The sequence below is a fragment of the Tachyglossus aculeatus genome, chromosome 4, assembly GCF_015852505.1.
Source record: "Tachyglossus aculeatus isolate mTacAcu1 chromosome 4, mTacAcu1.pri, whole genome shotgun sequence".
Taxonomy (NCBI): Eukaryota; Metazoa; Chordata; class Mammalia; order Monotremata; family Tachyglossidae; genus Tachyglossus; species Tachyglossus aculeatus.
The window spans coordinates 114,223,566-114,251,427 of NC_052069.1; the positions used below are offsets into that span (position 1 = coordinate 114,223,566).

Sequence of the window (27,862 nt, forward strand, 5' to 3'; positions counted from 1 at the left end):
CCCTTCCCTGAGAACGGCCCGAGCCCACGTAGTGGCTAACAGCCAGCCAGGGGGGACATGTGGAAGGAGGTACAGAGCCAATAAGATGGTGTTTTAAATCCCGCTTCATGCCCCTTTGCAGGCCTCCCAAGCCCCCCAACTACCCGAGGGAGGGTGGCAGTTCTGGAAGAGGGGAGGAACTGAATAAAGAGGAGGGCACTTCCTTTGCTCTATTACGATGATATTTTCCAACCAGCTTCTTTCCCGGGGTCCCCTCGGCCCCCTTGGGATCGGTTGGCCCCGGCTGACACCCGAGGGGGCAGGGAGTGGGGAAAAGGAGCCCGAGATCAGTCTCTGCCACCGTCGCGACGTCGGGGAGGGACTCACAGAACCATGGTGGGTATGTGGTGGGCGAGGGAGGTGGGGTGGGGGACGGGGAGGGCCGGCGAGTGGGCCTGGAGGGAGGCGTTGGGGGGACGGTGGCGGGCGCTCTTTTGGTGGGCCCGCAGGCCGGCCAGCTGGGAGTAGGCACTCTGGCAAACCTGACACTTGTACGGGCGCTCACCCGTGTGCAGGCGGACGTGGTTGCGGAGGGTCGAGGACTGGCTGAACCGGCGGTTGCAGAAGCGGCAGACGAACGGCTTGTCCAGAGTGTGGATGCGCATGTGGGAGCGCAGGTTGCTGCGGGAGTTGAAGCCGCGGTGGCAGATGACGCAGCGCATGCGGCCTGCGGTGTTGGCCGCCGCGTCCGCCGGGTGGAAGTCCTCTGTCGGGGAACAAGAGAGCAGAGCGGCCGTGTTAAAACGTGGGTGACCCGCCTGATCGTCCATCAACTCCAACCATCCATCAGTTGAACTTATTGAGCGCTTAACTGTGCACAGAACACTGGACTAAACCCTTGGGACAATACACCTTTGGAGAAGCAGCTTGGCTCAGTGGAAAGAGCCCGGGCTTTGGAGTCCGAGGTCACGGGTTCAAATCCCAGCTCCGCCAATTGTCAGCTGTGTGACTTTGGGCAAGTCATTTCACTTCTCTGGGCCTCAGTGACCTCATCTGTCAAATGGGGATTAAGACTGTGAGCCCCCCGTGGGACAAGCTGATCACCTTGTAACCTCTCCAGCGCTTAGAACAGTGCTTTGCACATAGTAAGCGCTTAATAAATGTTATCATTATTATTATTACACGCCAGCAGGGTTAGGAGACACATTCCCTGCTCAAAACGAGCTTACAGTCTTGTCGTCATCCCTCCATCTGTGCCCGGGAGGCTGCTCCATTGACTTGAGGATAACCAAGGATCAGAGGCATTACGGGGGTGATCAGAGAGGTTGTGATGAAGAAGGAACAGGTGAGAATCTGAAGCCAAGGTACTTTTGAAAATGGAATTAGGGTCACCTTCCCCCTCCCAGAAGTGGCTTTCCTTCCTTGTGGGCAGGGATGGTGTCTAACTACTCTTTCTTTTTTTTGGCATTTTTTAAGCACTTATTATGTGCCAGGCGCTGTTCTAAGCACTGGGGTAGATACAAGGTAACCAGGCCCTACATGGGGCTCAGAGTCTTAATCCCCATTTGACAGATGAAGTAACTGAGTCACAGAGAAGTTAAGTGACTTGTCCAAGGTCACACAGAAGAGCTGGGATTAGAACCTACGTCCTTCTAACTCCCATCCCATGCTCCAGCCATTAAGCCACACTGCTTTTCTTAACTCTGTTGTATCGCACTTTCCCAAGTGCTTAGTACAGTGCACTGCACACAGTAAGCACTCAATAAATGCCATTGATTGACTGACTGGTGGATTCTTGACCTACCATTTCTCTACAATTTCCTCCCTGCTCTTTTTTCCCTGTCCACTTAAGTATCAGTTCAAGCAGGGTTCTGAATCAGTCAATTTAACATCATTTATTGAGCATCTGCTGGGTGCAAAGAACTGTACTAAGCGCTTGGGAGAGTTCAGAAGACCCGATCCCCGACCTGAAGGAGTTTACGATATGGTGAGGTAAGAAGGGTGATAGAGCATATAAGGTATGTACGTAAATACTATTGGTATGGTGTTCCTTTAATAATAATAATAATGATGATGATGGCATTTATTAAGCACTTACTATGTGCAAAGCACTGTTCTAAGTGCTGGGGAGGTTACAAGGTGATCAGGTTGTCCCACATAGGGCTCACAGTCTTAATCCCCATTCTACAGATGAGGCAACTGAGGCACAGAGAAGTGAAGTGGCTTGCCCAAAGTCACACAGCCGACAAGTGGTGGAGCGGGGATTTGAACCCATGACCTCTGACTCCAAAGCCCAGGCTCTTTCCACTGAGCCACGCTGCTTCTCTTTAAGGGCTTAGGTGAAGCAGAACTAGCATGGCCTAGGGGATAGAACATGGGCCTGAGTGTCAGAAGGACTGGGTTCTAATCCCAGCCCCACCACTTTTCTGCTCTGTGACCTTGGGCAAGCCACTTAACTTCTCTGTGCCTCAGTTACATTTTATGTAAAATGGGGATTAAAACTGTAAGCCCTATGTGGAACTGGGACTGTGTCCAACCTGATTAACTTGTATTCATTCATTCAATCATATTTATTGAGCGCTTACTGTGTGCAGAGCCCTGTACTAAGCGCTTGGGAAGTACAAGTTGGCAACATGTAGTGATGGCCCCTACCCAACAACAGGCTCACAGTCTAGAATCTACCCCAGAGCTTAGTACAGTGCCCAGCACATAGCAAGCACTTAACAGGGACCATTACAAAAAGCACTGAAATGACAGTCAGAGAGTACAAGGAGAGGATATTCGAGATTACTCGGGGAAGGCCTCTTAATAATAATAATAATAATAATAATGGCATTTATTAAGCGCTTACTATGTGCAAAGCACTGTTCTAAGCGCTGGGGAGGTTACAAGGTGATCAGGTTGTCCCACGGGGGGCTCACAGTCTTAATCCCCCTTTTACAAATGAGGTAACTGAGGCACAGAGAAGTTAAGTGACTTGCCCAAAGTCATACAGCTGACAAGTGGTGAAGCCGGGATTAGAACCCATGACTTCTGACTCCCAAGCCCGGGCTCTTTCCACTGAGCCACACTGCTTCTCTTGGAGATGTTCTCTTAGAAGGGTTTTTCAAGATGGGGGAAAAGAGCGGCCTGTTGGATAGGAAGGAGGAGGGAGTTCCAAGAAGTGGAGAAGGTGGTGACTAAAAGGTCAGTGGCATGAGAGACTAGAATGAAGCACAGCTTGAGAGAAGCAAAGATCGTGAGCTGGGATGTAGAGGGAGAAAAGAGCGGAAAAATAGGAGGGAGATAGCTGATTGAGTCCCTTACAGTCAGTAGTCAGGAGTTTCTGCTTGATGAGGAGAGGAATTGGCAACCGTTGGAGGATTTGGAGGAATGGGAAGCTGTGAGCCCTGTGACGATTTAGAAAAATGAGCTGGCAGCAGAATGAAGAATGGAATGGAGAGGGGCTGCACTAAAGGCAGGGAGACCAAGGAGAGGAGGATGCAGAAGCCAAGCTGGGATATGGCAAGTACCTGGGCCAGCTTGGTAACTATTTGAAGGGATAGGAAGGATGGATTCTGGAAACATCGTGGAGGAAAAACCAAGAGGATTTGACAACAGTCTGAATATGGGTGTTGAAAGAGAGGAAGGAGTTAAGATAAGGCCTAGGTCATGGGCAGGAGAGATGGGGAGGACGGTGGTGATGTCAACTGTGAGGAGAAGCTTTAGGAAGGAAAGTGAGAAGTTCAGTTCTAGACATATTGAATTCTGGATGAATGCGCTTCTGGGTTGTCTGACATTCCTCAGCTTCCCTCCTTGACAAGAGATGGACAACCCAAAAGCCTCCGCTCTGCCCCTGGATGGCTAAGGCCTAGTGGGAGCCAAGTGATGGAGTCTATTAATAATAATAATAATCATTATTATTATTATTGTGGTACTTGTTAAGCACTTACTATGTGCCAAGCGTTGTTCTAAGCACTGGGGTTGATACAAGTTAATCAGGTTGGACACAGTCCCTGTCCCACATAGGGCTCACGCTCTTAGTCCCCATTTTACAGGTAACTGAGGCACAAAAAAGTGAAGTGAATTGCCCAAGGTCACACAGCAGATAAGAGGAAGGGCCAGGATTAGAACCCCGGTCTTTCTGGCTCCCAGGCCCGTGGTGCTCTATACACTAAGCCACGACTTCCCTAAGCCTGCAGCCCCTTTTGATCAGAGTGCCGAGCGGCGCTTCCCCTCTTCCCTAATCGACGGCCTTCTCACCCTGTGGGGCAACTTCCACCCCCTAGTCCCCATGCGAGGGGACACCGTAGAGGGGAATCGAGCCAGAGGACGGCGGCAAATATTTCAAGTTCTTCACTCAAACGGAGGTTAGCCGTGCCCTCCGCTGGCCTGCTGCTGTGAGAGGGAGAGCCAGAGAAGCTGTGATCGCGTCGGCAGCCTCATCCCGGCAGACCAGAAGAGGAATCCAGAGCCCCAGAAGACAGCAGAGTCACGGGAGCTCAGCAGGGCCAGACAGGCCCCCCTCCAGCAAGAGGGTGGATATTGGGGGGCCAGGCTTGCCAGGGAGGGCTTCTCCCTCTTTATCTGCTTTGCCTCGAGGCGGGGCACACAAAAAGGCCAACGGGACTTAAATGGGAGAGGGTATTTGCCTCTCCTCCTCCCCACTGAGCGATAACCATCACTGCCCCTAGTCAGGAAGGAAGCAGCAGGACAAAAGCCCACATTGGTCCCCTATAATTACTGCCCACCGAACCTTCCCTACCATGTTTGTTCTTCTTCTGCTCCTCTTCCAGCCCTGGGACTCCGGGGATCCCCAGGAAGGTGTTGTGGGAATTCCCATACCAAACCAGGAGCTCTTGATCAGGAGGAATCATCTGTAAGAAGGGAAGACCAAGAGTTAGTCATCTGGAAATCTGAGTCATTTTAAATCCATGAATCTGGATTCTGTTAATCTTTCATTCATTCATTGTTGTATTTATTGAGAGCTTACTGCGTGCAGAGCACTGTACTAAGCGCTTCAGAAGTACAAGTTGGCAACATATAGTGACGGTCCCTATCATCATCATCATCAATCGTATTTATTGAGCGCTTACTGTGTGCAGAGCACTGTACTAAGTGCTTCAGAAGTACAAGTTGGCAACATATAGAGACGGTCCCTACCCAACAGTGGGCTCACAGTCTAGAAGGAGGAGACAGAGAACAAAACAAAACATAGTAACAGAATAAAATAAATAGAATAAATATGTACAAGTAAAATAAATAAATAAAGAGTAATAAATATGTACAAACATATATACATATATACTGGTGCTGTGGGGAAGGGAAGGAGGTAAGGCCGGGGGGATGGAGAGGGGGAGAGGAAGGATTATTAACAGAATTATTCTGTTATTATTGTTGAATACATATTGAGCCCTGATGCCTGAATAACAGGGGAATTAAGATGTGCAACACTCTGGAACTTTTTTTTTTAAATGATATTTAAGTACTTACTTTATGCCAGACACACTGGGTTAGATGAAAGCTAATCAAGTTGGACACTGTCCATGTCTTACATGGGTCTCACAGTCTAAATCCCCATTTTAAAGATGAGGTAACTGAGGTCCGGAGGAGTGAAGTGATTTGCCCAAGGTCACCTAGCAGGCAACTGGGGGAGCTGGGATGAAAATAATAATAATAATGGTATGTATTAAGTACTTACAATGTGCCAGGCACTGTTCTACGCACTGGGGGAGATACAGCCCAGGCACTAACCAGGCTGGAGAGAATTAGGAATTATCATCTTAGGTTCCTGTTTGCCCCAAGTCCAAGAAAACTGCCTGCAGGTCAATGAATCTGCCATTGTCCCAAGTTCTTCATGGTGGTCTGGCCTTCCCAGGCACTGCAGAATGACAAGCTCAGCTAAGAAGCAGCATGGCCTAGTGGAAAGACTACAGACCCAGGAATCAGAAGGACCTGGATTCTAATCCTGGCTCTGTCACTTGCCTGCTGTGTGATCTTGGGCAAGTCACTTCATTTCTTGGTGCTTCAGTTACCCCATCTGTAAAATGGGGATTAATACTTTGAGGTCCCAAATGGGACAGGGACTATGTCTAATCTGATTAGTTTAGGTCTACCCGGCACTTAGTACAGTGCCTGACCCAAAGGAAGAGCTTAACAAATACCATAAAAAGAAACAAGGATCTCTCCACTGAAAACTCACAGCACTATTGACAGTGTCCTTAAGAGCCTCTGAGAAGCGACCCAAAAAAATAATAATAATAATGCTCCAGTGGTATCATCAACCAATCAAAGGAATTCATTAAGCATGTACTATGTGCAGAGGACTGTACTAAGAGCTTCTGAGAGTAAAGTGCAATAAAGTTGGTAGACATGAACCCGGCTCCCGAGGAGCTTACTTACAGTCTATAGTGGGAGACAGGCATTAAAATACAATACAGAAAAGGTAAATGGCAGAGTATAAGGATAGGCACAAAAATGCCATGAGACTGGGGTGAAGATCAAGAACTTGTTGTCGACTTGTACTTCCCAAGCGCTTAGTACAGTGCTCTGCACACAGTAAGTGCTCAATAAATACGATTGATTGATTGATCAAGAACTTAGGGAGTACCCACCCGAGTGCACAGTGAAGAAGAAGGAAGAGCAAATAAGAAGGAGCGGCAATAGGGGAAATGAGGTATTAGGTAAGGCCTCTTGGAAGAGGTGATTTTAGTAAGACTTTGAAGTTGGGGAGACTGGTGGTCTGTAGGATCTGAAGGCCAGAGTAAAATAATGCGCGTTAAGGGGTCGGTGGGAGAGCCGAGAAGATTGAGGTAGAGTAAGTTTGTGTTAGAGGAGCAAAGCGTGTGGGCTGGGTTGTAGTCGCAAGGTGAGGCAGGAGGGGGAGAGTTGATAAAGTGCCTTAAAGCCGACGGTAAGAAGTTTCTGACTGGTGCAGAGGCGACCAGTGGAGATTCTTGAGAAGTGGGGAAACATGGACTGAGCGGTTTCTGAGAAAAAATAATCCGGTCAGTAGAGTGAAATACAGACTAGAATGGAGAGGAACAAGAGGCAGGTAGGTTCATAAGGAGCATCGTATTACTGAGCCCTCCCCATCGACCCGCCTTACATCCTTCCCCTCTCCACAGCACCTATATATATGTATATATGTTTGTACATATTTATTACTCTATTTATTTTACTTGTACATATTTATTCTATTTATTTTATTTTGTTAATATGTTTTGTTTTGTTGTCTGTCTCCCCACTTCTAGACTGAGAGCCCGCTGTTGGGTAGGGACCGTCTTTATATGTTGCCAACTTGTACTTCCCAAGCGCTTAGTCCAGTGCTCTGCACACAGTAAGCGCTCAATAAATACAATTGAATGAATGAATGAATGAGCTTCTCTTCCCTCCCCATCTTCAAAGCCGTATTAAAATCGCAACTCTTCCAAGAGGCCTGCCCTGACTAACCTCTCATTTTCCCACCCTATTCACTTGGGACTGCACCCTTTAAGCATTTGCTAGTCACTCCACTCCAGGCCCACAACACTTCTATACATATCTCTCTACTCTGCCGCCTCCCCCATCTATATTTTATTTTAAGGTTTCCCTCCCCTATTGGACTGTAACTTCCTTGAAGGCAGAAATCAAGTCTACCAATTCTCTTGCATTATACTCCCCCAGGTGCTCGGTATCAGTTAGTCAGTCAATCATATTTATTGAGCGCTTGCTTATTGCTTGCTGAGCACTGTACTAAGCCCTTGGGAGAGTACAATATAACAATATAACAGACCTATTCCCTGCCTACAATGAGTTTACAGTGCTCTGCGCACAGTACGTGCTCAATAAATATCACTGATTCATTGATTGACTTCCAAGCATCAACCCAATCTCACTTAATAGCGGTAAACCCAGTCTCATAACCTCAAACTGAGACACTGTCAGAAAGAGGAAACAGAACCCAGGGATCCTTCCACCCAGGACACCACTTTAATCACAGTCTTTATCCCCATTTTACAGATGGGGTAACTGAGGCCCGGAGAAGTGATTTGCCCAAGGTCACCTAGCAGGCAATGTGGGGAGCTGGAATTAGAATAATAATAGATTAGAGAAACAGCGTGGCTCAGTGGAAAGAGCCCGGGCTTTGGAGTCAGAGGTCATGGGTTCAAATCCCCGCTCTGCCAATTGCCAGCTGCGTGACTTTGGTCAAGTCACTTCACTTCTCTGGGCCTCATTTACCTCATCTGTAAAATGGGGATGAAGATTGTGAGCCCCCCGTGAGACAACCTGATCACCTTGTAACCTCCCCAGCGCTTAGAACAGTGCTTTGCACATAGTAAGCACTTAATAAATGCTATCATTATTATTATTATAGTATTTGTTAAGCACTTACTAGGTGCCAGGAATAATAATAGTATTATTTAGTAAGTATTATTACTTACTAGGTGCCAGGCACAGCTCTAAGCCTGGAGAAGATAAAGCACTTTTCCCTATGGGGATTACAGAATTATTGCTTTCTAATCGGCTGCATAACCAAGAGGAGAAATCGAGGGAAGGGGAAAGTGGAAGGTGGTATGGAATCGGGAGGGTCTGGGGGGACACACAAAAATGAGAGAGATAAGAGTGTGTTCTAGTCTGAATTGATTGAATGGAGATGGGATCAATCAATCAATCAATCGTATTTATTGAGCGCTTACTGTGTGCAGAGCACTGTCCTAGTTAGCACTGATCTAATTAGAGCAAAGTTATTTATTGCACAACCTGGCAGTCCAACAGAGGAGAGGAAAATGAAAATTACAGCAAAAGGAAAAATACCTAGCTCTCTCTGCTATATAAAGCCAAACTCTATTCCTTTTCCCAAATCAGAGTATCCTGGCCAACACGTTTAAGACCCGTGTGTTTAGATGTGTGGCTCCTGGCTACCAACTAAGAAGGAGCATGGCCTAGAGGATAGAGCCCAGGCCCGGGAGTCAGAAGGTCATGGGTTCAAATCCTGCCTCCGCCACTTGTCAGCTGTGTGACCTTGGGCAAGTCACTTCACTTCTCCGGGCCTCAGGTCCCTCGTCTGTAAAATGAGGATTAAGGCTGTGAGTCACATGTGGGACATGGACTGTGTCCAACCTGATTAGCTTGTATCTACCCCAGCGCTTAGTACAGTACCTAGCATAAGGTAAGCACTTGGCAAATACCATTAACAGCAAAAATTAAAAAGAAAAAAGAAGAAAACTGGTTAACGGGGGAGCTGTTCTCGACCAAACGTAGCCGTGTCCCAGCTGCAACCTTGTTCTCTCGGGGCCTTCACAGACTTCATCTCAGGAAATAGGGGGGATGCCAGGCAGGAGAAGAGTTACAGCTGTTGAAAGCCTGGCAATGGTTATAAATGTGCAGGAGACAGGTAAAAAGAGAATAATGCAAGACTTGAACAACTTGAATCTGCAAGTCTACGATGCACTCCTTAAACCCTGCTAATTAACAATAATAATAATTGTGGTAATTGTTAAGTGCTTACTGTGTGCCAGGCACTGTACTAAGCGCTGGGGTAGATACAAGCAAATCAGGTTGGACACAGTCCCTGTCCCACATGGAGCTACCAGTCTCAATCCCCATTTTATAGATGAGGTAACTGAGGCCCAGAGAAGTGAAGCGACTTGGCCAAGGTCACACAGCAGACAAGTGACAGAGCCGGAACCCTCGACCTTTTGATTCCCGGGCCTCTGCTCTAGCCACTACGCCACCAGGTCAGGGCCTGAAAGAAATTAGACCAGGCAGAAAAAGATCTCAGGAGACAGGTTAGTGAGGATTAGAGCGCAATTTTAAAACTCAGCCCATCACCATACTGTATTTCTTCAAGCTTCCGATGTACGTTGCCTCCAGAGGCAAAAAAAAAAAGGGGAAGGAGATGCACATTTGGGAGCCTGATAAAGATGTTTGTGGACTGGTAGTATTTTGGATTTCTCTGAAAGGTTTGTCTGTAGAGTTGATAGCCTTATTGATTCAAGTTAACTCTGCTGCTGGGAATTTGGTGTTTTTTCCTCCAGAGGAGGAGGAGGAGGATGGCGTTTGTTAAGCGCTTCCTTTCATTCATTCATTCATTCAATCGTATTTATTGAGCGCTTACTGTGTGCAGAACACTGTACTAAGCGCTTGGGAAGTCCAAGTTGGCAACATATAGAGACAGTCCCTACCCAACAACGGGCTCACAGTCTAGAAGAGGGAGGCAAACAACAAAACTTATTAACAAAATAAAATAAATAGAATAGTAAATATGTCCAAGCACTGTTCTAAGCACTGGGGGAGGGGGATACAAGGTAATCAGGTTGTCCCACATGGGGCTCACAGTCTTAATCCCCATATAACAGATGAGGTAACAGAGGCACAGAGAAGTTAAGTGACTTGCCCAAAGGAAGCAAGGCTAGACAGAAGAGACTCAAATTTGGGCAGAAATAATAAGAATAATAATAATAATAATGGCATTTGTTAAGCACCTACTCTGTGCAAAGCACTGTTCTAAGCACTGGGATGGATACAAGGTGATCAGGTTGTCCCACGTGGGGCTCACAGTCTTCATCCACATTTTACAGATGAGGTCACTGAGGCACAGAGAAGTGAAGTGACTTGCCCAAAGTCACACAGAAAGTGAACCCCAGATCCTTTATTCACCAAGTGGCTCTGACACATTTGTCTATCACTGGCTTCAGGCTTGAATGTGGCAGAATTTTTAGTTATCTCTGTACTCATTTTTTTTAAAGTGGATAACTTTTATATTCTCGGCATTCCCTCTTTTTCTTGCTCCTTCTCAGTCTCTTGGGTTGCAGATGAAGCAGTTTTTGGAATACTGGGCTCAGGACCCCCTTCCCCCAATGAGCCGGGCTTTTTTTTAGCATTAGTAAAGAGGGTTTGTATTTGCTGGCCGACATTTATCAAAGCTAATACAGTGACATAACCTCACAAAAGGAGTCACAAAGTTGTCTGGAAGCCACACCCCATCCCTATTTTCCATTTCTGTTTCCAGGAGAAATGTCGATTTTGATGCTTAGGGCATCCAAGACAAAAAATTCCTCCACCTCAAAACACTATACGCTGCAGCATTGCCGGAAAGCTAGTCAAAGGCAACATTTACCTTTTTAAAATTCTAACTGTTTTCAATCAATCAATCAATCGTATTTATTGAGCTCTTACTGTGTGCAGAGCACTGTACTAAGTGCTTAGGAAGTACAAGTTGGCAACAACACTTCAGTGTCTGGCTAGAGGACTGGGTGAGATATGGATTCTTTTAAACCAGGCCCACAGTAAGGAAATTTGTAAGTCTACCGTGCTTTTCTGCATGCCTAACCTGAAAGTGACTTTGATTTTAAGGAAAAAACATAAGATTTAGTGTTTCTTTTAGAAAAAGGGCCTCTTATTTAAATAAGGGCCTCTCTCCCCACCAAAAAAGACTACCCAGTAGAACAGAGTGGTCTAATGGATAGAGCACAGGCCTGGGGGTCAGAAGGATCTGGGTTCTAATCCTGAATCTGCCACCTGTCTGCTGTGTGATCTCGGGCACCTCACTTCACTACTCTGTGCCTCAGTTACCTCATCTGTAAAGTGGGGTATTCCCCCCACCCCCCCCATCTTACCTCCTTCCCTTCCCCACAGCACCTGTATATATGTTTGTACATATTTGTTACTCTATTTATTTATTTTACTTGTACATATCTATTCTATTTATTTTATTATGTTAGTATGTTTGGCTTTGTTCTCTGTCTCCCCCTTTTAGACTGTGAGCCCACTGTTGGGTAGGGACTGTCTCTATATGTTGCCAACTTGTACTTCCCAAGCACTTAGTACAGTGCTCTGCACACAGTAGGCGCTCAATAAATACGATAGATGATGATGATGATGATGGGGGTTAAGACTGTGAGCCCTGTGTGTGACATGGACTATGTCCAACCCGATTACTTTGTATTTACCCCGGCACTTGGTACAGTGCCTGGCACTTAAAAACACCATCTAAAAAAACCAAAACAAAAATCCAAGAATTAAAACCTAGATTTAGAATGCCACTGGGGGTGACATCTCCATTCATTCATTCACTCAATTGTATTTATTGAGCGTTTACTGCGTGCAGAGCACTGGACTAAGCGCTTATCTCCAGAGGAGCTGCCCACAGCTGGGGGCTCTCAAAAGGAATTAGAAACAATTATAGCTTATGCCAAGATTCCTGTCCTGCATATCTACTTTGGCGCTTATGCTTACATCTCAGAACACCCAAAGACATCACCAACAGAACAGCCACCAACGTGGATATTCCAGCATTCCTTTCTTTTTAACTTGCTGTAACATAATAATAATAATAATAATAATAATAATAATAATAATAATAATAGCATTTGTTAAGCACTTACTATGTGCAAAGCACTGTTCTAAGTGCTGGGGGGGGATACAAGGTGATCAGGTTGTCCCACGTGGGGCTCACAGTTAAGTGACTTGCCCAAGGTCACAGAGCAGACAGGTGGTGGAGCCGGGATTCGAACCCATGAGCTCTGACTCCAAAACCCGGGCTCTTTCCACTGAGCCATGCTGCATGTTTTCAGAATTGATTTAGAGAAGCAGCCTAGCCTAGTGGAAGTCAGAAGGACCTGGGTTCTAACCCCGGCTCTGCCGTTTGTCTGGTCTGTAAGTTAAATCACTTAACTTCTCCGTGCCTCAGTTACCTCATCTGTAAAATGTGGATTAAGTCTGTGAGCCCCATGTGGGACATGGACACCTGATTACTTTGTATCTACCCCAGAGCTTAGAACAGTGCCTGGCACATAGTTAAGCAATTATCAAATATCATCAAAAATAAAATAAAGTTTCCTCAGCCTTCCCCTGTTATAGCTGGTAAGCCAGAACATAGAATTTCACCAACTTAATCCAAATAGCCTGATAAAGTCACCCCTGTCCTTAGCTCTCCAGCAGTGAGCCTTTAAGAAACATACGGAATAGTTTGTATTTTAGGGTGAGATATGAAAGGATATTTTATGTTCAGAATATATTTTAAAAGAGAAATAGATGTTCTGCTGAGAGGGAGCACTGATAAAAGTGAAACTATGATCAAATAGAATGAGCAATTGATTTGTTCAGGGAACAGCAATGTGCAGGTCACTTGGGAATGCAATATTACCGCTGAAGGAATTCTCTTTATTTTTTTCCAAATCAAAAGCATAGTGCACTTTGCTTTGCTTTGCATTTTTGGTATTGTACATCCAGTGTCCTGCTTTTCTTTATGCCAGTTTACTCTTTATTTGGATGGAAGGGGCTGTATGCATCAATCTCTCCTAGAGATGCAAATCGACACCTGTCAGATGGCTGGAAAACTAGAAATGTAAGTAACTCAGATTATTGCTAAATCACGACTGCCGGGAAGTTAATCTGGGAGTGGGGGAGGATGCAGGGATGGGGCAGAATCTCCCTCTAAATCATACTAAAAGGTATGAAGAGAGGGTGAAATCTGACTTTGATTTCTCTACCTCCCAATTATGACATCTTGAAATCTAAACAATGATTTGAGGTACATTTTTTTAAAAGAATGACCAAAGTTTTAAAGCACCGCACGGTCATAAATAAAAAGTATACACATCATATGCATTTAAAAGCTAACCAGACTATTCAAGTATATAAACAGGAACATGTAATGGTGATACAAGCACTTAGTACAGTGCTCAAGCGCTTAGTACAGTGCTCTGCCCACAGTAAGCACTCAATAAATACGATTGATGATGATACAATGGATTGTTTTCTAAAAGGCAATCTGCATATTACGTATATTTGCTTAGTGCCTAGTTAATGCGTTGCTTTTTCACAATTGCAATTGTGCAATTATTGCAATTGCCGTTCTTCATCTCCTGCTGCAGAATTAAAGTTACTGTGTTTCTCTTATTAAAAATAAATAAAGATAATTCTGGATCCACAAGGCACAAAATGGGCAACCGTGCCCACCATACTGTCATATGACACTAGCTTATCCGACTCATAAAATTAATTTATTTTTCGTCTCTCACTTCGGATTTCCACCCTAGGTGAGCTGTGTTAAAAAAAATGTATGTCATCAAGTTATTCCAAGGTAAGCACTTTTATTCTGCCCTCAGAAGCAGATTTTCCCCCTTCTATCTCCCTGATCGTCCACACCACCTCCCCGGACTTGGGCCCGAGAAGCGACTCCCTGTAAATCTAGAGGATCAAGTCTTTGACGCAAGAATTCCAACTACAGAGGCACTTCACCTTTCAGATTTGCACTAGAGGGGGATCAGGGCGTGAGTGTGTGTGCGTTTGGTTCTAGGAACAAGATTAGAATCAGACCAGGGCTAATATCAGGTAGTCGAACAAGAATTTCTAGCATCCAAGCCAATGATCTGAGTAAAAATAAGAATGATTCTTTCCCCAGGCGCTGAAGGTCAATCCATCCAGACTTCCACCCACGGGGAGAACAGAGTCCCTCTCCCACCTTGAACCCCAAACTGAGTCTTTTGATTTAACCTTCCATGCCCTTCTTTCCCCCTGTGCGAGGCACTCGGGAATCTGGCGGGGTGATCCAGAGAATCTTCCTTCCCTCATAGGGCCCACTGTCTAAGGAATTATCCTTCCCTTCGGAAGCGCCAGAGCTTATCGGGGCAGATTCTGGGTCAGGCCAAAGGCCATTCTTGTTTCCTCTTTCGTTTCTATCTGTTATGTGGAGGCAGGATATGATTTGGAGAGCTCTGGGTTATTCGGAGGAATTTTATGCCAATTCAGGAAATCCCTGGGTCACTGGGCCCTGTTGCCTTTCGACAAGTTTGTTTCCAGCGGCGCTAATGACCTCCAAGCCTTGAGGAAGCGCGTCATACAAATGAAAACTGGCTGTAACTAACCTTTGCCCACTCCCTTCACCAGGCCACCTGGTCTCAGTGGTACTTCTGTTGTCTCTGCTCATCCTTACAATCTCTCCGGCTCTTTTAGCATTCACCAGGATAATAATTACGGTACTTGTTGAGTGCTTACTATGCACGTTCTAAGTGCTGGGATAGAAACCAATTAATCAGGATCTCTTTCGACCCTCTCCTTGCAGCCCATAGAGGCACAGTCGGTCCCCCCAAAACACGCCATGGCCCATTTGGAACCACCCTGACCCTTTGGGGTAACCCTGCTGTAAGACAGGAGGCCATATTTACCTCCCCACACAGGTTACTTTATCCAAGGAGGCATAACTCGAGTTGGAATGGGAGCACTGGCCGTGGCTTAGTGGAACGAGCACGGGTCTGGGAGTTGGAGGACCTGGATTCTAATCCTGACTCTGCCAATTGCTTGCTGTGCCATTTGGGCAAGTCTTTTAACTTCTCTATGCCTCAGTTTCATCAAAGTAAAATGGAGATTAAAAACCTGTTTGCAGTCCTGCTTTAGACTGTGAGCCCTGTGTGGGATAGGGACTGTGTCCAACCTAATTAACTTGTACCTACCCTAGTGCTTAGAACAGTGTCTGACACATAGTAAACGCTTAACAAATACTATTAAAAAAAATAAGAAACCAGATTCAAGCTTGGAACATTCACTGTTTAAGTTTCATTTTCCCAGCGGCAAACTGGTTCACCATGCATATGAGAACGGGTCAAATTTCTAAGCTCTCTCTAATCTTCAATTTTCCCACATTTTCCTCCTAGGGACATTCTTAGTTTTCATGACTAGATACTTATTCCGTATTCCACTTTGAAAAACTCCGTTAAGGCGTCCTACGTATATGGAGCTCTCCCATTCTCTTTTTACTTTTCTTCGGCATTCTTATATTTTTTTATGTGGATATTACCTGTTTTCTAATCCTTACCCCAGGTTATAGATCCCACAAAACCTCCTCTGCCTGGATGGGCTATGAGGTTGCCTACACCTTTTTCAGTTTCGTTGTTCAAAGAGCAAAGTGGAATGGGGAAAAAAATCCTTTCTCTCTTCATTCCCTTAAAATAAACTTTAGGATGGAACATATACATTGGTTTAAAATAAAACTGAAAATCCTGGTACTCAGCTCCCTGCTGCTCTGGGAGGTTTCCGTTGCCGGTATAGAATTCTGTTGTCTATCCCTCACTATGATGTACGCACTGCCCATCCCACTGGTGTCTGAATGAAGTCCCGTAAAGTGGTGCTCTCTTCCCCCTTCTAGACTGTGAGCCCATTAGGTATTTGTGAGCCCGTTGTTGGGTAGGGACCATCTCTATATGTTGCCAACTTGTACTTCCCAAGCGCTTAGTACGGTGCTCTGCTCACAGTAAGCCCTCAATAATTATGATTGAATGAATGAATGTTGTCGAATTGTCACTTAGAACAGTGGTTTGCACATAGTAAGTGCTTAATAAATGCCATTATTATTATTATTATTACTTTCCAAGTGCTCTGCACAAAGTAAACTCTCAATAAATACGACTGAATGAATAACTGAATCCATCCCTATGAACTATGAACTGTCCATCCCACTGGTGTCTGTTAGAAATCCTATAAAGTGGTGCCACTCCAAGGAGGAAAAAAAAAATCTCAGCCCCTCCTCTCACCTCGATGGCCTTGTAGAAGATGCTGTTGCCTATCTGGACCACTTCCAGGTTCTGTTCCTGCTCGTTCCGGGCACACTTGATGTAAGTCATCCAGCTGCGGTGGTCCTCCTGACTGGCGTCAATGAAGTAGCGCACGGTACCGTCTTCGTTGAAAACCTGGGCGTCGGGAGGAAGGGGAAAGGGAACAACGGTGTGAAAACCCAGAAACCGGGAACGGACGGTGGATCCAACCCGTTCCAACTCCATCACGCACTGCTCCCCTGGGGAGGACAGGAGATCTAGCCTCATCATCCCTCTAACAGCTGGCCTCTGCTGCCAATCAATCAATCAGTCCATCAGTGGTATTTAATGAGTGCTTAGCACTGTACTAAATGCCTAGGAGAATGTAATACAATGGAGTTCCCTTGGCAGTGTGGGGAAGGGGTGGGGAGCAATTGAGGTTAGAGAGGAAACACCTAGGTTCTTTGCTCCTGAACTGCGCAGTAACAACAATAATAGTAATGATGGCATTTATTAAACGCTTACTATGTGCAAAGCACCGTTCTAAGCACTGGGGAGGTTACAAGGTGATCAGGTTGGCCCACGGGGGACTCACAGTCTTAATCCCCATTTTACAGATGAGGTAACTGAGACACAGAGAAGTTAAGTGACTTGCCCAAAGTCACCCAGCCGACAATTGGCGGAGCCAGGATTAGAGCAGGTACATACCGCTCTACATCTCTCTCAGTTCCCCTGCCTGAAAAATGGGTAGAATAATCTGGATTTTCCCCAGGAGAAGTGGTACTCTACCTTTGGCAAACCTGGTAGACTGGTCTCTTCTATGGACTTCCCTACCCACCAAAGAAATCTCTCTCATTACAATGTCCATCTTGATCTTTTATAGCTAGTGATCTCTTTATGAGAACTATATGCCACTTATGAATTTGGCCTGGGGAAAAGAGTGTATGTTCTGGCCAATCATCAAGAGAAGCCCGATGGCAGCAAGATGGGTTGGTCTGGGTTCGGGAGTTCTGAAAAGAGGATAGATTCGGGAACTTCGAAAAACAGAATGGACAGGTTCCATCCTGGAGCCACACAAGAGGGAAGCGGCAGATGGAAAACACAATCAGAGCTCCACGGAACCAAGTGTGGATTTTAAACCTGTGTGTATGTGTGCACACACGCCCAGGAGGCAGTGTGAGAGAAAGTAAGTAATAGGAATTGGTTATTCCTTTCCACGAGAAACTGCGCGGGCATAAAAATATTGATAGCGTTCGAGACGGGTTGAAATTAATTCATGGGTGACAGATCCTCATCGAGTTACTAGAGGGAAAAGTTAGCAATGGTCAGGGAGAAATACAATGTCAGCTGGAAGGTTTGGGAAGAATTCGAATAGACTCACAGACAATAGGCTCCTGAGGAATTACGAGAGGGAAAGTGTGGGATGTCGTTGGGTAGGGACCGTCTCTATCTGTTGCCGACTCGAACTTCCCAAGCGCTTAGTACAGTGCTCTGCACACAGTAAGCGCTCAATAAATAAATTGATTGATTTGGGAAGATTCACAGATGTTAGGCCCCTGATAGGGGGTCAGTTAGGGCCAGTTTGGGATGGTCCATCCCTTTGTGTGGCTCGTCAAGGAGGGAAACGATCACACGGAAGCTTGAAGCATCCTGCTGCCGCTTTCAGGGGCAGAATCCTGAGTTGGGTGCACCATTGATCTAACCTAATATTCATTCACTCAATCGTATTAATTGAGCGCTTACTGTGTGCAGAGCACTGGACTAAGCGCTTTAGCATGGCACTACTCGTGGTCTTCAGTATGCAGCTGCCAGCGTGTCACCCTCTCTCTCAATCTCTCTCACTAAACACAGACACACACTTTTTAGAGGGTTGAAGGAGATTTGAGGGGCAGGGGAGAGGCCTGAAGCCTGGGAAGACTCTCCTCAGCAGGTCTGAACCAAGGTCTCCGTCTGGAGTGGCAAGAGCTTTGGGGAGGCTGGGAGAAAGACACAAGGTTGCAGGCAGAGCCCGTCTTCCTCCCCACCTCAATAGTGGCTGCCTTTCCGGGCAAATTGTCCTTAGAGCCCACGGGTCCCAATGCTGGGGTTCGGAGCTTTCTCCGCTCCGAGGGTGGCGGCCAACCCCGCCGGCTGATCCCTTCCACTTGCAAGCAACGCTGGAGGAGGGGAGGGAATGGGTTTCATTTTTTTTTGGAGGGGGGTGGAATCTGCCCACTGTTGGGTAGGGACCGTCTCTATATGTTGCCAACTTGTACTTCCCAAGCGCTCAGTACAGTGCTCTCCACACAGTAAGCGCTCAATAAATACGATTGATTGATTGATTGATTCTCTCCAGGGGCAAGCAACGCTGGAGGAGAAGGGGGTTGGGGTTTCTGGGGTTGGGGGGATCTTCTCAGCTAGGAGACAGGTGTGCAATGGATGGGCTCCCAAGGAGTTTGGGTCTCGGGTCCCCGGGCGGGGCGACCCCCGCCTCCCTACACACACACATATTCACAGAAGCGCACACATATACACACATGCACACAAGCACACACACATATACACACATGCACACAGGTACACATGCCCAAACACACACACATACACTCATGCACAGAAGCACAAACGCATACGTACACAAGCACACACATGCATCACCATCAATCGTATTTATTGAGCACTTACTGTGTGCAGAGCACTGTACTAAGCGCTTGGGAACACACATACACTCATGCACACAAGCCCCCCCCCACGCACACACTCATGCACACAAGCGCACACACATACACTCGTGCACACAAGCCTCCACACATGCACACACACATAAGCATACACAAACACACACGGGCACACAAGCCCACACACATACACAAACATGCACACAAGCCCCCCACACATACACTCATGCACACAAGCCCACACACGTACATAAACACGCACACATATGCACACAAGCACAAACACACACACACGCACGCACACAAGCCCACACACATACACAAGCCTCCCCCACACACATCCCCTCATGCTCGCAAGCCCACACGCATACGCAAGCACGCACCCATATTCATTCATTCATTCAATCGTATTGATGGAGCGCTTACTGTGTGCAGAGCACTGTACGAAGCGCTTGGGAAGTCCAAGCTGGCAACACATAGAGACGGTCCCTACCCAACGGTGGGCTCACAGTCTAGAAGGGGGAGACAGACGACAAAGCAAGACGTAGTAACAAAATAAAATAAATAGAATAAACATTGTTGGATAGGGACCGTCTCTATATGTACTTCTCAAGCACTTAGAACGGTGCTCTGCACGCAGTAAGCGCTCAATAAATACAATTGAATGAATGAATGAATATGTACAAATAAAATAAATAGAGTAAACATATACACACACACACATGCACGCACACATCCCTCACCCATGGGATCAGGTGGCAGGGCCCCGGTTGCTCCTGCGGGAGCCCAGGACGCCCGGAGCCCAGTCCCCGGCTTTCCCCCGGCCTTACCTCCCACATGAGGTTGTTGTTCTTGCAGATGTCCACGTGCTCCGGGGAGATGACCCGGCCGGTGAAGGGCCCCATCTCGGTGCCGGCTTTGATCCAGGTTTTGGAGAAGATGCCGAGGCCTTCTCCCGGGATGGAGCTCTGGGCGATGATCACCTCGGACGGCAGCACCAGGCTGGACAGCTTCTGCACCTCTGCGGCGGGGAGGAGGAGGAGGAGGAGGAGGAGTGAGAAATGGGGGGCCGGTGGGTGGGAGAAGGGGTGAACCCCTCTTTGACGCCCCAGCCCGGGCCTGGAGGGTTGGAAAAAAAGCCCCACGGGGGATGGAGTTTTCTAAACTTCCAGGAGCCCCCAGATCAATCAATCAAATCTTTTAGACTGTGAGCCCACTGTTGAGTAGGGACTGTCTCTATATGTTGCCAATTTGTACTTCCCAAGTGCTTAGTACAGTGCTCTGCACATAGTAAGCGCTCAGTAAATACGATTGATGATGATGATTTATTGAGCGCTTACTGTGTGCAGAGCACTGGACTAAGCGCTTGGGCAGTACAAGTTGGCAACATATAGAGACGGTCCCTACCCAACAGTGGGCTCACAGTCTAAAAGATGACCCAAATGACAGGCGAGCTCTGCAGCTTGGGGAGGGGCCGGTGACCGCCCCCCAATTTGGGGCAGGGAATCAATCAATCGATCGTATTTATTGAGCGCTTACTGTGTGCAGAGCACTGTACTAAGCGCTTGGGAAGTCCAAGTTGGCAACATATAGAGACGGTCCCTACCCAACAGTGGGCTCACAGTCTAGAAGGGGGAGACAGAGAACAAAACAAAACATATTAACAAAATAAAATAAATAGAATAGATATGTACAAGTAGAATAAATAGAGTAATGAATACGTACAAACATATACACATATATACAGGTGCTGTGGGAAAGGGAAGGAGGTAAGGCGGGGGGATTGGGGGGGGGAGAGGAAGGAGGGGGCTCAGTGTGGGAAGGCCTCCTGGAGGAGGTGAGCTCTCAGTAGGGCCTTGAGAAGCCCCCAAAATATCTGGTAGTGGAGACCAAACATTTCCCTCCCCCTTTCCTACAAAGAGCTAAGACCCGCAAAGGGAAGGGAAGAGAGGTCCCAATCCAACCCTAACCCCAGTCCTCGCATCAAAGAATAATAATAATAATAGCATTTGTTAGGCACTTACTATGGGCCAAACACTGTTCTAAGCGCTGGGGTAGATACAAGGTGATTGGGTTGTCCCACGTGGGGCTCACAGTCTTCACCCATTTGACAGATGAGGGAACTGAGTCCCAGAGAAGTCACAGTCTTCATCCCCATTTGACAGATGAGGGAACTGAGGCCCAGAGAAGTGAAGTGGCTTGCCCAAGGTCACACAGCAGACCAGTGGCGGAGGCGGGATTAGAATCCACATCCTCTGACTCCCAAGCCAACATGTTGCCAACTTGTACTTACGTTGCCAATTTGTACTTCCCAAGCGCTTCAGTGCTCTGCACACGGTAAGCACTCAATAAATACGATTGAATGAATGAAAAGACCGCGCTCTTGCCACTAAGCCACGCTGCTTCTGTATAATGATGGTATTTGGTAAGCGCTTACTAGGGGCCCAGCACTGTTCTAAGCGCTGGGGGAGAGACAAGGTGATCAGGTCTCTGTTTCTCTTTCTGTCTCTGCCTGTTTGTCTCTCTCTCTGTCTCTCTGCCCTTTCTCTCTCTCCATTTCTCTATTTCTTCCTCTCTTTCTCTGTCTGTTTCTCTGCCCCCTCTCTGTTTCTCTCTCTCTCCATTCCTCTATTTCTTCCTCTCTGTCTCTCTGTTTCTCTGCCCCCTCTCTGTTTCCCTCTCTCCATTTCTATTGATTTTATTTTGTTAATATGTTTGGTTTTGTTCTCTGTCTCCCCCTTCTAGACTGTGAGCCCGCTGTTGGGTAGGGACGGTCTCTATATATTGCCAACTTGGGCTTCCCAAGCGCTTAGTACAGTGCTCTGCACACAGTAAGTGCTCAATAAATACGATTGATTGATTGATTGATTGATCAGGTGGTCCCACGCGGGGCTCACGATCTCCCTCCCCATTTGACAGATGAGGTGACCGAGGCCCAGAGATGTGAAGCGGCTTGCCTGGGGTCACACAGCAGACAAGTGGCGGGATTAGAACTCAGGTCTTCTGACTCACAGGCCCGGGCTGTTGCCACTAAACCATGTTGCTTCCCTACAGAGCAGCTGGGGATGCGATCACCCTTCCCGCCCTCCTCCGCTGGGATCCTAACGTGTCTCACAAGGTTCCCTTCTAAACTACCTGGGAAAAAGGGGGGGAAAAATATGAGAGCGCCCAGCCTGAGAAAGAGGGGTTAAATGGTGTCTATTTCAGCCCTTCCAGCTATTAGTCATGCTGCTAAAGTGATCTGCATTCATTAGGCTCAACTAGAAAGAAATTGCTAATTCTAAATTCATTAGCCCTTTAAGAATGCTGTAGCAATAAATTTGGCCTCAATGCGGAGAGAACTTGTTTAAAAGAGGCCGAGGAATTCCCCTTACAAAATGGGGGAGATTAGATGGTTGACATAATGTGAATAGAAATGGAATTAGTCTTCATGGTACATTAAGAGAGGAACAGAAATCTAAAAGGGGGAAAAGAGCGGGGGACGCCCATAGATGCCAGCGAAGGGGAAAGATATTGTTTGCAGATTGATGAATGAGGAATAAGAACTTGAGACGTCTTAAAGAAAAGAAACTTTTTCTCTTTCCCTCTCCCCCCTTTTCTCCTCCCCACCCCACTCCCCTCCTCCCCGCTCCCTTTTAAAGTTCTTGGTTTAAGTGGGAACTTTCGCAGGTCAAGCCAAAGTTAACTAAATTAATTTAAAATCCCTTCTTTTTGAGTCAACTGCTATTACACGCCTAATAAGAGCCTAAATGCCCCGGACTTGGATCTCAAAGGGGCGAGGGGAGGGCGGTGGGATGGAGATAAATGCCGAGCTGGGAGAGACTGGGAAGAAAAGGGGTTTGGGGGGGGAGAAAAGGCGCAAGTGAGAAAGTCAAAAGGAGTCTGAGAAGGAGAATTAGGGGGAGTTGGGTGTCTCAAACAGCTCGGGGGCGGCTACACAGGAGGAAACCTCTCCCCTCTTTCGTCGCCCCTTCCCCATATATGTTTGTACAGATATATTACTCTATTTTACTTGTCCATATTTACTATTCTATTTATTTCATTTCGTTGATGTGTTTGGTTTTGTTGTCTGTCTCCCCTTCCTAGGCCGTGAGCCCGTTGTTGGGTAGGGACTGTCCCTAGATGTTGCCGACTTGTCCATATTTACTATTCTATTTATTTCATTTTGTTGATGTGTTTGGTTTTGTCGTCTGTCTCCCCTTTCTAGGCCGTGAGCCCGTTGTTGGGTAGGGACCGTCCCTAGATGATGCCGACTTACTTGTCCATATTTACTATTCTATTTATTTTATTTTGTTAATGTGTTTTGTTGTCTATCTCCCCTTTCTAGACCGTTGTTGGGTAGGGGCCGTCTCTAGATGTTGCCGACTTGGACTGCCCAAGCGCTTAGGCCAGTGCTCTGCACACAGTAAGCGCTCAATAAATCCGATTGAATGACTGAATGAATATGCACACACAGTGGTGTTTTCTTCCCTTTTCTTCTTCCCCCCCATGCGAGCCCGTCGTGGACAGGGATCAATCAATCAATCGTATTTATTGAGCACTTACTGTGTGCAGAGCACTGGACTAAGCGCTTGGGAAGTACAAGTTGGCAACGTATAGAGACGGTCCCTGCCCAACAGTGGGCTCACAGTCTTTGTCTCTCTTTATTGCTAAGCGCTCAGTACAGTGCTCTGTACCCAGGAAGCGCTCAATACATACCATTCAAAGAATGAATGAACTTTGGGACAAAGAGCAGGAGGTCGCAGCCCCCAGAGCCCTTCAACATAGCCTGGGGTGCCCTTTTCCCCCCTTGTGAGCAGGGATTTGTCCCTCTTTATTGCTGCATTGCACTTTCCAGGCGCTCAGTACAGGTGCTCCGCATCCAGTAAGCGCTCAATACATACCATTCAAAGAATGAACAAATGAATGGGACAAAGAGCAGGATGAGAGTGCCTCTTCGCAGCCCCCAGAGCCCTTCAGCATAGGCGGGGGTCCCCTTTTTCCCCCATGTGAGCCCCTCGTGGGCAGGGATTTGTCTCTATTGCTGCACTGTACTTTCTAGGCGCTCAGTACTGCGCTCTGCATCCAGTAAGCGCTCAATAAATACCATTCAAAGAATGAATGAACTCTGGGACAAAGGTTTGGGGAGAGAGCCTCTTCGCAGCCCCCAGAGCCCTTCAACAACAAGAATAATAAAAATAATGGCATCTGTTAAGCGCTTACTACTACTACTAATAATGATGGTGTTTGTTAAGCGCTTACTATGTGCAAAGCACTGTTCTAAGCGCTGGGGGATGCAAGGTGATGAGATTGTCCCACGGGGGGCTCACAGTCTTCAACCCCATTTTACAGATGAGGTAACTGAGGCCCAGAGAAGTTAAGTGACTCACCCAAAGTCCCACAGCTAAGTGGCGGAGCCGGGATTTGAACCCATGACCTCTGACTCCAAAGCCCGGGCTTTTTCCACTGAGCCACGCTCCCCCGTGAGGAAGCAGCGTGGCTCAGTGGAAAGAGCCTGGGCTTGGGAGTTGGAGGTCATGGGTTCAAATCCCACTCTGCCACTTGTTTGCTGTGTGACCCTTGGCAAGTCACTTATCTTCTCTGGACCTCAGTTGCCTCATCTGTAAAATGGGGATGAAGACTGTGAGCCCCATGTGGGACAACCTGATCACCTTGTGTCCACCCCAGAGCTTAGAACAGTGTTTGGCACATAGTAAGCGTTTAACAAATGCCACCACCTTCATCATCATCTCCCCCTTCTAGACTGTGAGCCCACTGTTGGGTAGGGACCGTCTCTATATGTTGCCAACTTGGACTTCCCAAGCGCTTAGTACAGTGCTCTGCACACAGTAAGCGCTCAATAAATACGATTGATTGATTGATTGATTGATCGATCATCATGTGAGCCCGTCGTGGGCAGGGATGGTCTCTCTTTATTGCTGCCTTGTACTCTCCAAGCGCTCAGTACGGCGCCCTGCAGCCAGGAAGCGCTCAATAAATACGACTCAAAGAATGAATGAACTTTGGGACAAAGGACTGGAGGAGAGAAACTCCTCGCGGTGTGGGTGGGGGCCCGTTGTTGGGTAAGGACCATCCCTATCTGTTGCCGATCTGTACTTCCCCAGCGTTTAGTACAGTGTTCTGCACACAGTCAGCGCTCAATAAATACCACTGAATGGATGGATGGGTGAACGTAAATGGGTGAAAACCCAATTCTTACCCCAGGTTCCCTTTCCTAGCCCCTTTCACCCACCCTCCCACCGGTCCTTGGGTAGGGAGAGCATTCATTCAATCGTATTTATTGAGCGCTTACTGTGTGCAGAGCACTGTACTAAGCGCTTGGGAAGTTCGAGTCGGCAACAGATAGAGACGGTCCCTACCCAACAACGGGCTCCCCGTCTAGAAGGGGGAGACGGACGACAAAACCAAACACAGAGACAGGTGTCAAAATCGTCAGAACAAATAGAATTAAAGCTCTGCGCACATCATTAACAAAATAAATAGTAAATATGTGCAAGTAAAATAAATAGAGTAATCAATCTGTACAAATTCATTCATTCAATCGTATTTATTGAGCGCTTACTGTGCGCAGAGCACTGGACTAAGCGCTTGGGAAGTCCAAGTTGGCAACATATAGAGACGGTCCCTACCCAACAGTGGGTACAAATACATATATACAGGTGCTGTGGGGAGGGGAAGGAGGTAGGGCGGGGGGGGGGGGGGGGGGGGGTGATTCAGTCATTCATTCAATCGTATTTATTGAGCGCTTCCTGTGTGCAGAGCACTGTACTAAGTGCTTGGGAAGTCCAAGTTGGCAACATACAGAGACGGTCCTTAGCACTGTACTAAGCTCTTGGGAAGTCCAAGTTGGCAACATATAGAGACGGTCCCTACCCAACAGCGGGCTCACGGTCTAGGAGGGGGAGACAGACAAGAAGACAAAACATATTAACAAACTGAAATAAATAGAATAAATATGTACAAATAAATAAATAAATAGAATAGTAAATAAATAAATAAATAAATAGAGTATCCTTACCCAGCAGTGGGCTCACAGTCTAGAAGGGGGAGACAGACAACAAGACAAAACATATTAACAAACTGAAATAAATAGAATAAACATGTACAAATAGAGTAATAAATAAATAAATAGAGTATCCCTACCCAACAGTGGGCTCCCACTCTAGAAGGGGGAGACAGACAACAAGACAAAACATTAACTGAAATAAATAGAATAAATATGTACAAATAAAAATAGAGTGCCCCTACCCAGCAGTGGGCTCACAGTCTAGAAGGGGGAGACAGACCACAAGACAAAACATATTAACAAACTGAAATAGAATAAATATGCACAAATAAATAAATAAATAGAGTGCCCCTACCCAGCAGTGGGCTCACATTCTAGAAGGGGGAGACAGACCACAAGACAAAACATATTAACAAACTGAAATAAATGGAATAAATATGTACAAATAAATCAATAGAGTAATAAATAAATAAATAAATAGAGTATCCCTACCCAGCAGCGGGCTCACAGCCTAGAAGGGGGAGACAGACAACAAGACAAAACATATTAACAAACTGAAATAAATAGAACAAATATGTACAAATAAATAGAGTAATAACTAGAGTATCCCTACCCAGCAGTGGGCTCACAGTCTAGAAGGGGGTGACAGACAACAAGACAAAACATATTAACAAACTGAAATAAATAGAATGAACATGTACAAATAGAGTAATAAATAAATAAATAAATAGAGTATCCCTACACAACAGCGGGCTCACAGTCTAGAAGGGGGAGACAGACAACAAGACAAAACATATTAACAAACTGAAATAAATAGAATGAACATGTACAAATAGAGTAATAAGTAAATAAATAAATAGAGTATCCCTACCCAACAGCGGGCTCACAGTCTAGAAGGGGGAGACAGACAACAAGACAAAACATACTAAGAAACTAAAATAAATAGAATAAATATGTACCAGTGAAATAAACCAATAGGGCAATAAATCAATAGAGTAATAGAGTAATAAATGAGTAACAGAGTAATAAATCAATAGAGTAATAAATCAATTGAGTAATAAATCAATAAATAGAGTAATTTCTGATGGGGTGATGGGGAGGAGGCGAGGAAAAAGGGAAAGGGGGCTCAGCAAGGACTCACCTCCAGAAAAGGATTGTGCCAGCACCTCGGCGGTGAAGGCCGTCTTGGGGTTGGCATGGTGGGTCTTCTCCTCGAAGAGCTGTTCGCCCAGTACGTTCCTCCAGCGGCCGTAGAGGAAGCTGTGGAGGATGTCGGAGGTGATCACCTCTGCCAGGGACAGTCCTTGCTGCTTCAGACCCGTCTTCAGCACCAGGGCCTCCGCCGGGAGCACTGAGCCCATCATGCAGGGAGCACCCCGGCTGGGGAGCACCTCCACACCGGAGAGGGAGGCCGGGGGGAGGAGGAGGAGGAGGAAAAAAGGAGGAGGGAGTGGGGAGCAGCAGGGGCGTTGAAGGAAATGGGGGTGAAAAAAAAAAAAGAGAAGGGCCAAATCAGCGGGGAGGTGGTTTTGGAAAAAAAAAAAAGAAAGAAGAGAATGGATCTGAGGGGTCCGGGGGAGGTGGGCTTTCGGGCCGGCTTTCCCCTCTTGCAACACTAAACCTGAGTCTCCCACTTGGCAAATTCTCAGCCCCTTTATAGGAGCCGCACTGACCCTCCTAATTGGTTATTAATGACCCCCCTGACGTTGTCAGATAGACTTGTGCTG

The 27,862-nt window shown here is 46.7% G+C and overlaps 1 protein-coding gene across 1 annotated transcript; it reads right to left on the bottom strand.

The window, feature by feature from the left end:
- Window positions 1–362: 362 nt before the first annotated feature.
- PRDM12 (PR/SET domain 12) lies at window positions 363–27,499 on the bottom strand. Its single transcript, XM_038746027.1, has 5 exons — window positions 27,277–27,499; window positions 19,960–20,150; window positions 16,473–16,628; window positions 4,724–4,835; window positions 363–745 (listed from the first exon to the last, which is right to left on the bottom strand). The coding sequence occupies exons 1-5, from the start codon at window positions 27,497–27,499 to the stop codon at window positions 363–365; spliced, it is 1,065 nt and encodes a 354-aa protein (XP_038601955.1).
- Between the last annotated feature and the right edge of the window lie 363 nt (window positions 27,500–27,862).

Coding starts and splice junctions, on each gene's coding strand:
- PRDM12 (XM_038746027.1), bottom strand. CDS start 27,499: ATGATGGGCTCAGTGCTCCCGGCGGAGGCCCTGGTGCTGAAGACGGGT. Junction 4,836..16,472: donor TCTTCTACAAGGCCATCGAG/GTGAGAGGAGGG, acceptor CCCTTCTTACAG/ATGATTCCTCCTGATCAAGA. Junction 746..4,723: donor GCAGAAGAAGAACAAACATG/GTAGGGAAGGTT, acceptor GTTCCCCGACAG/AGGACTTCCACCCGGCGGAC.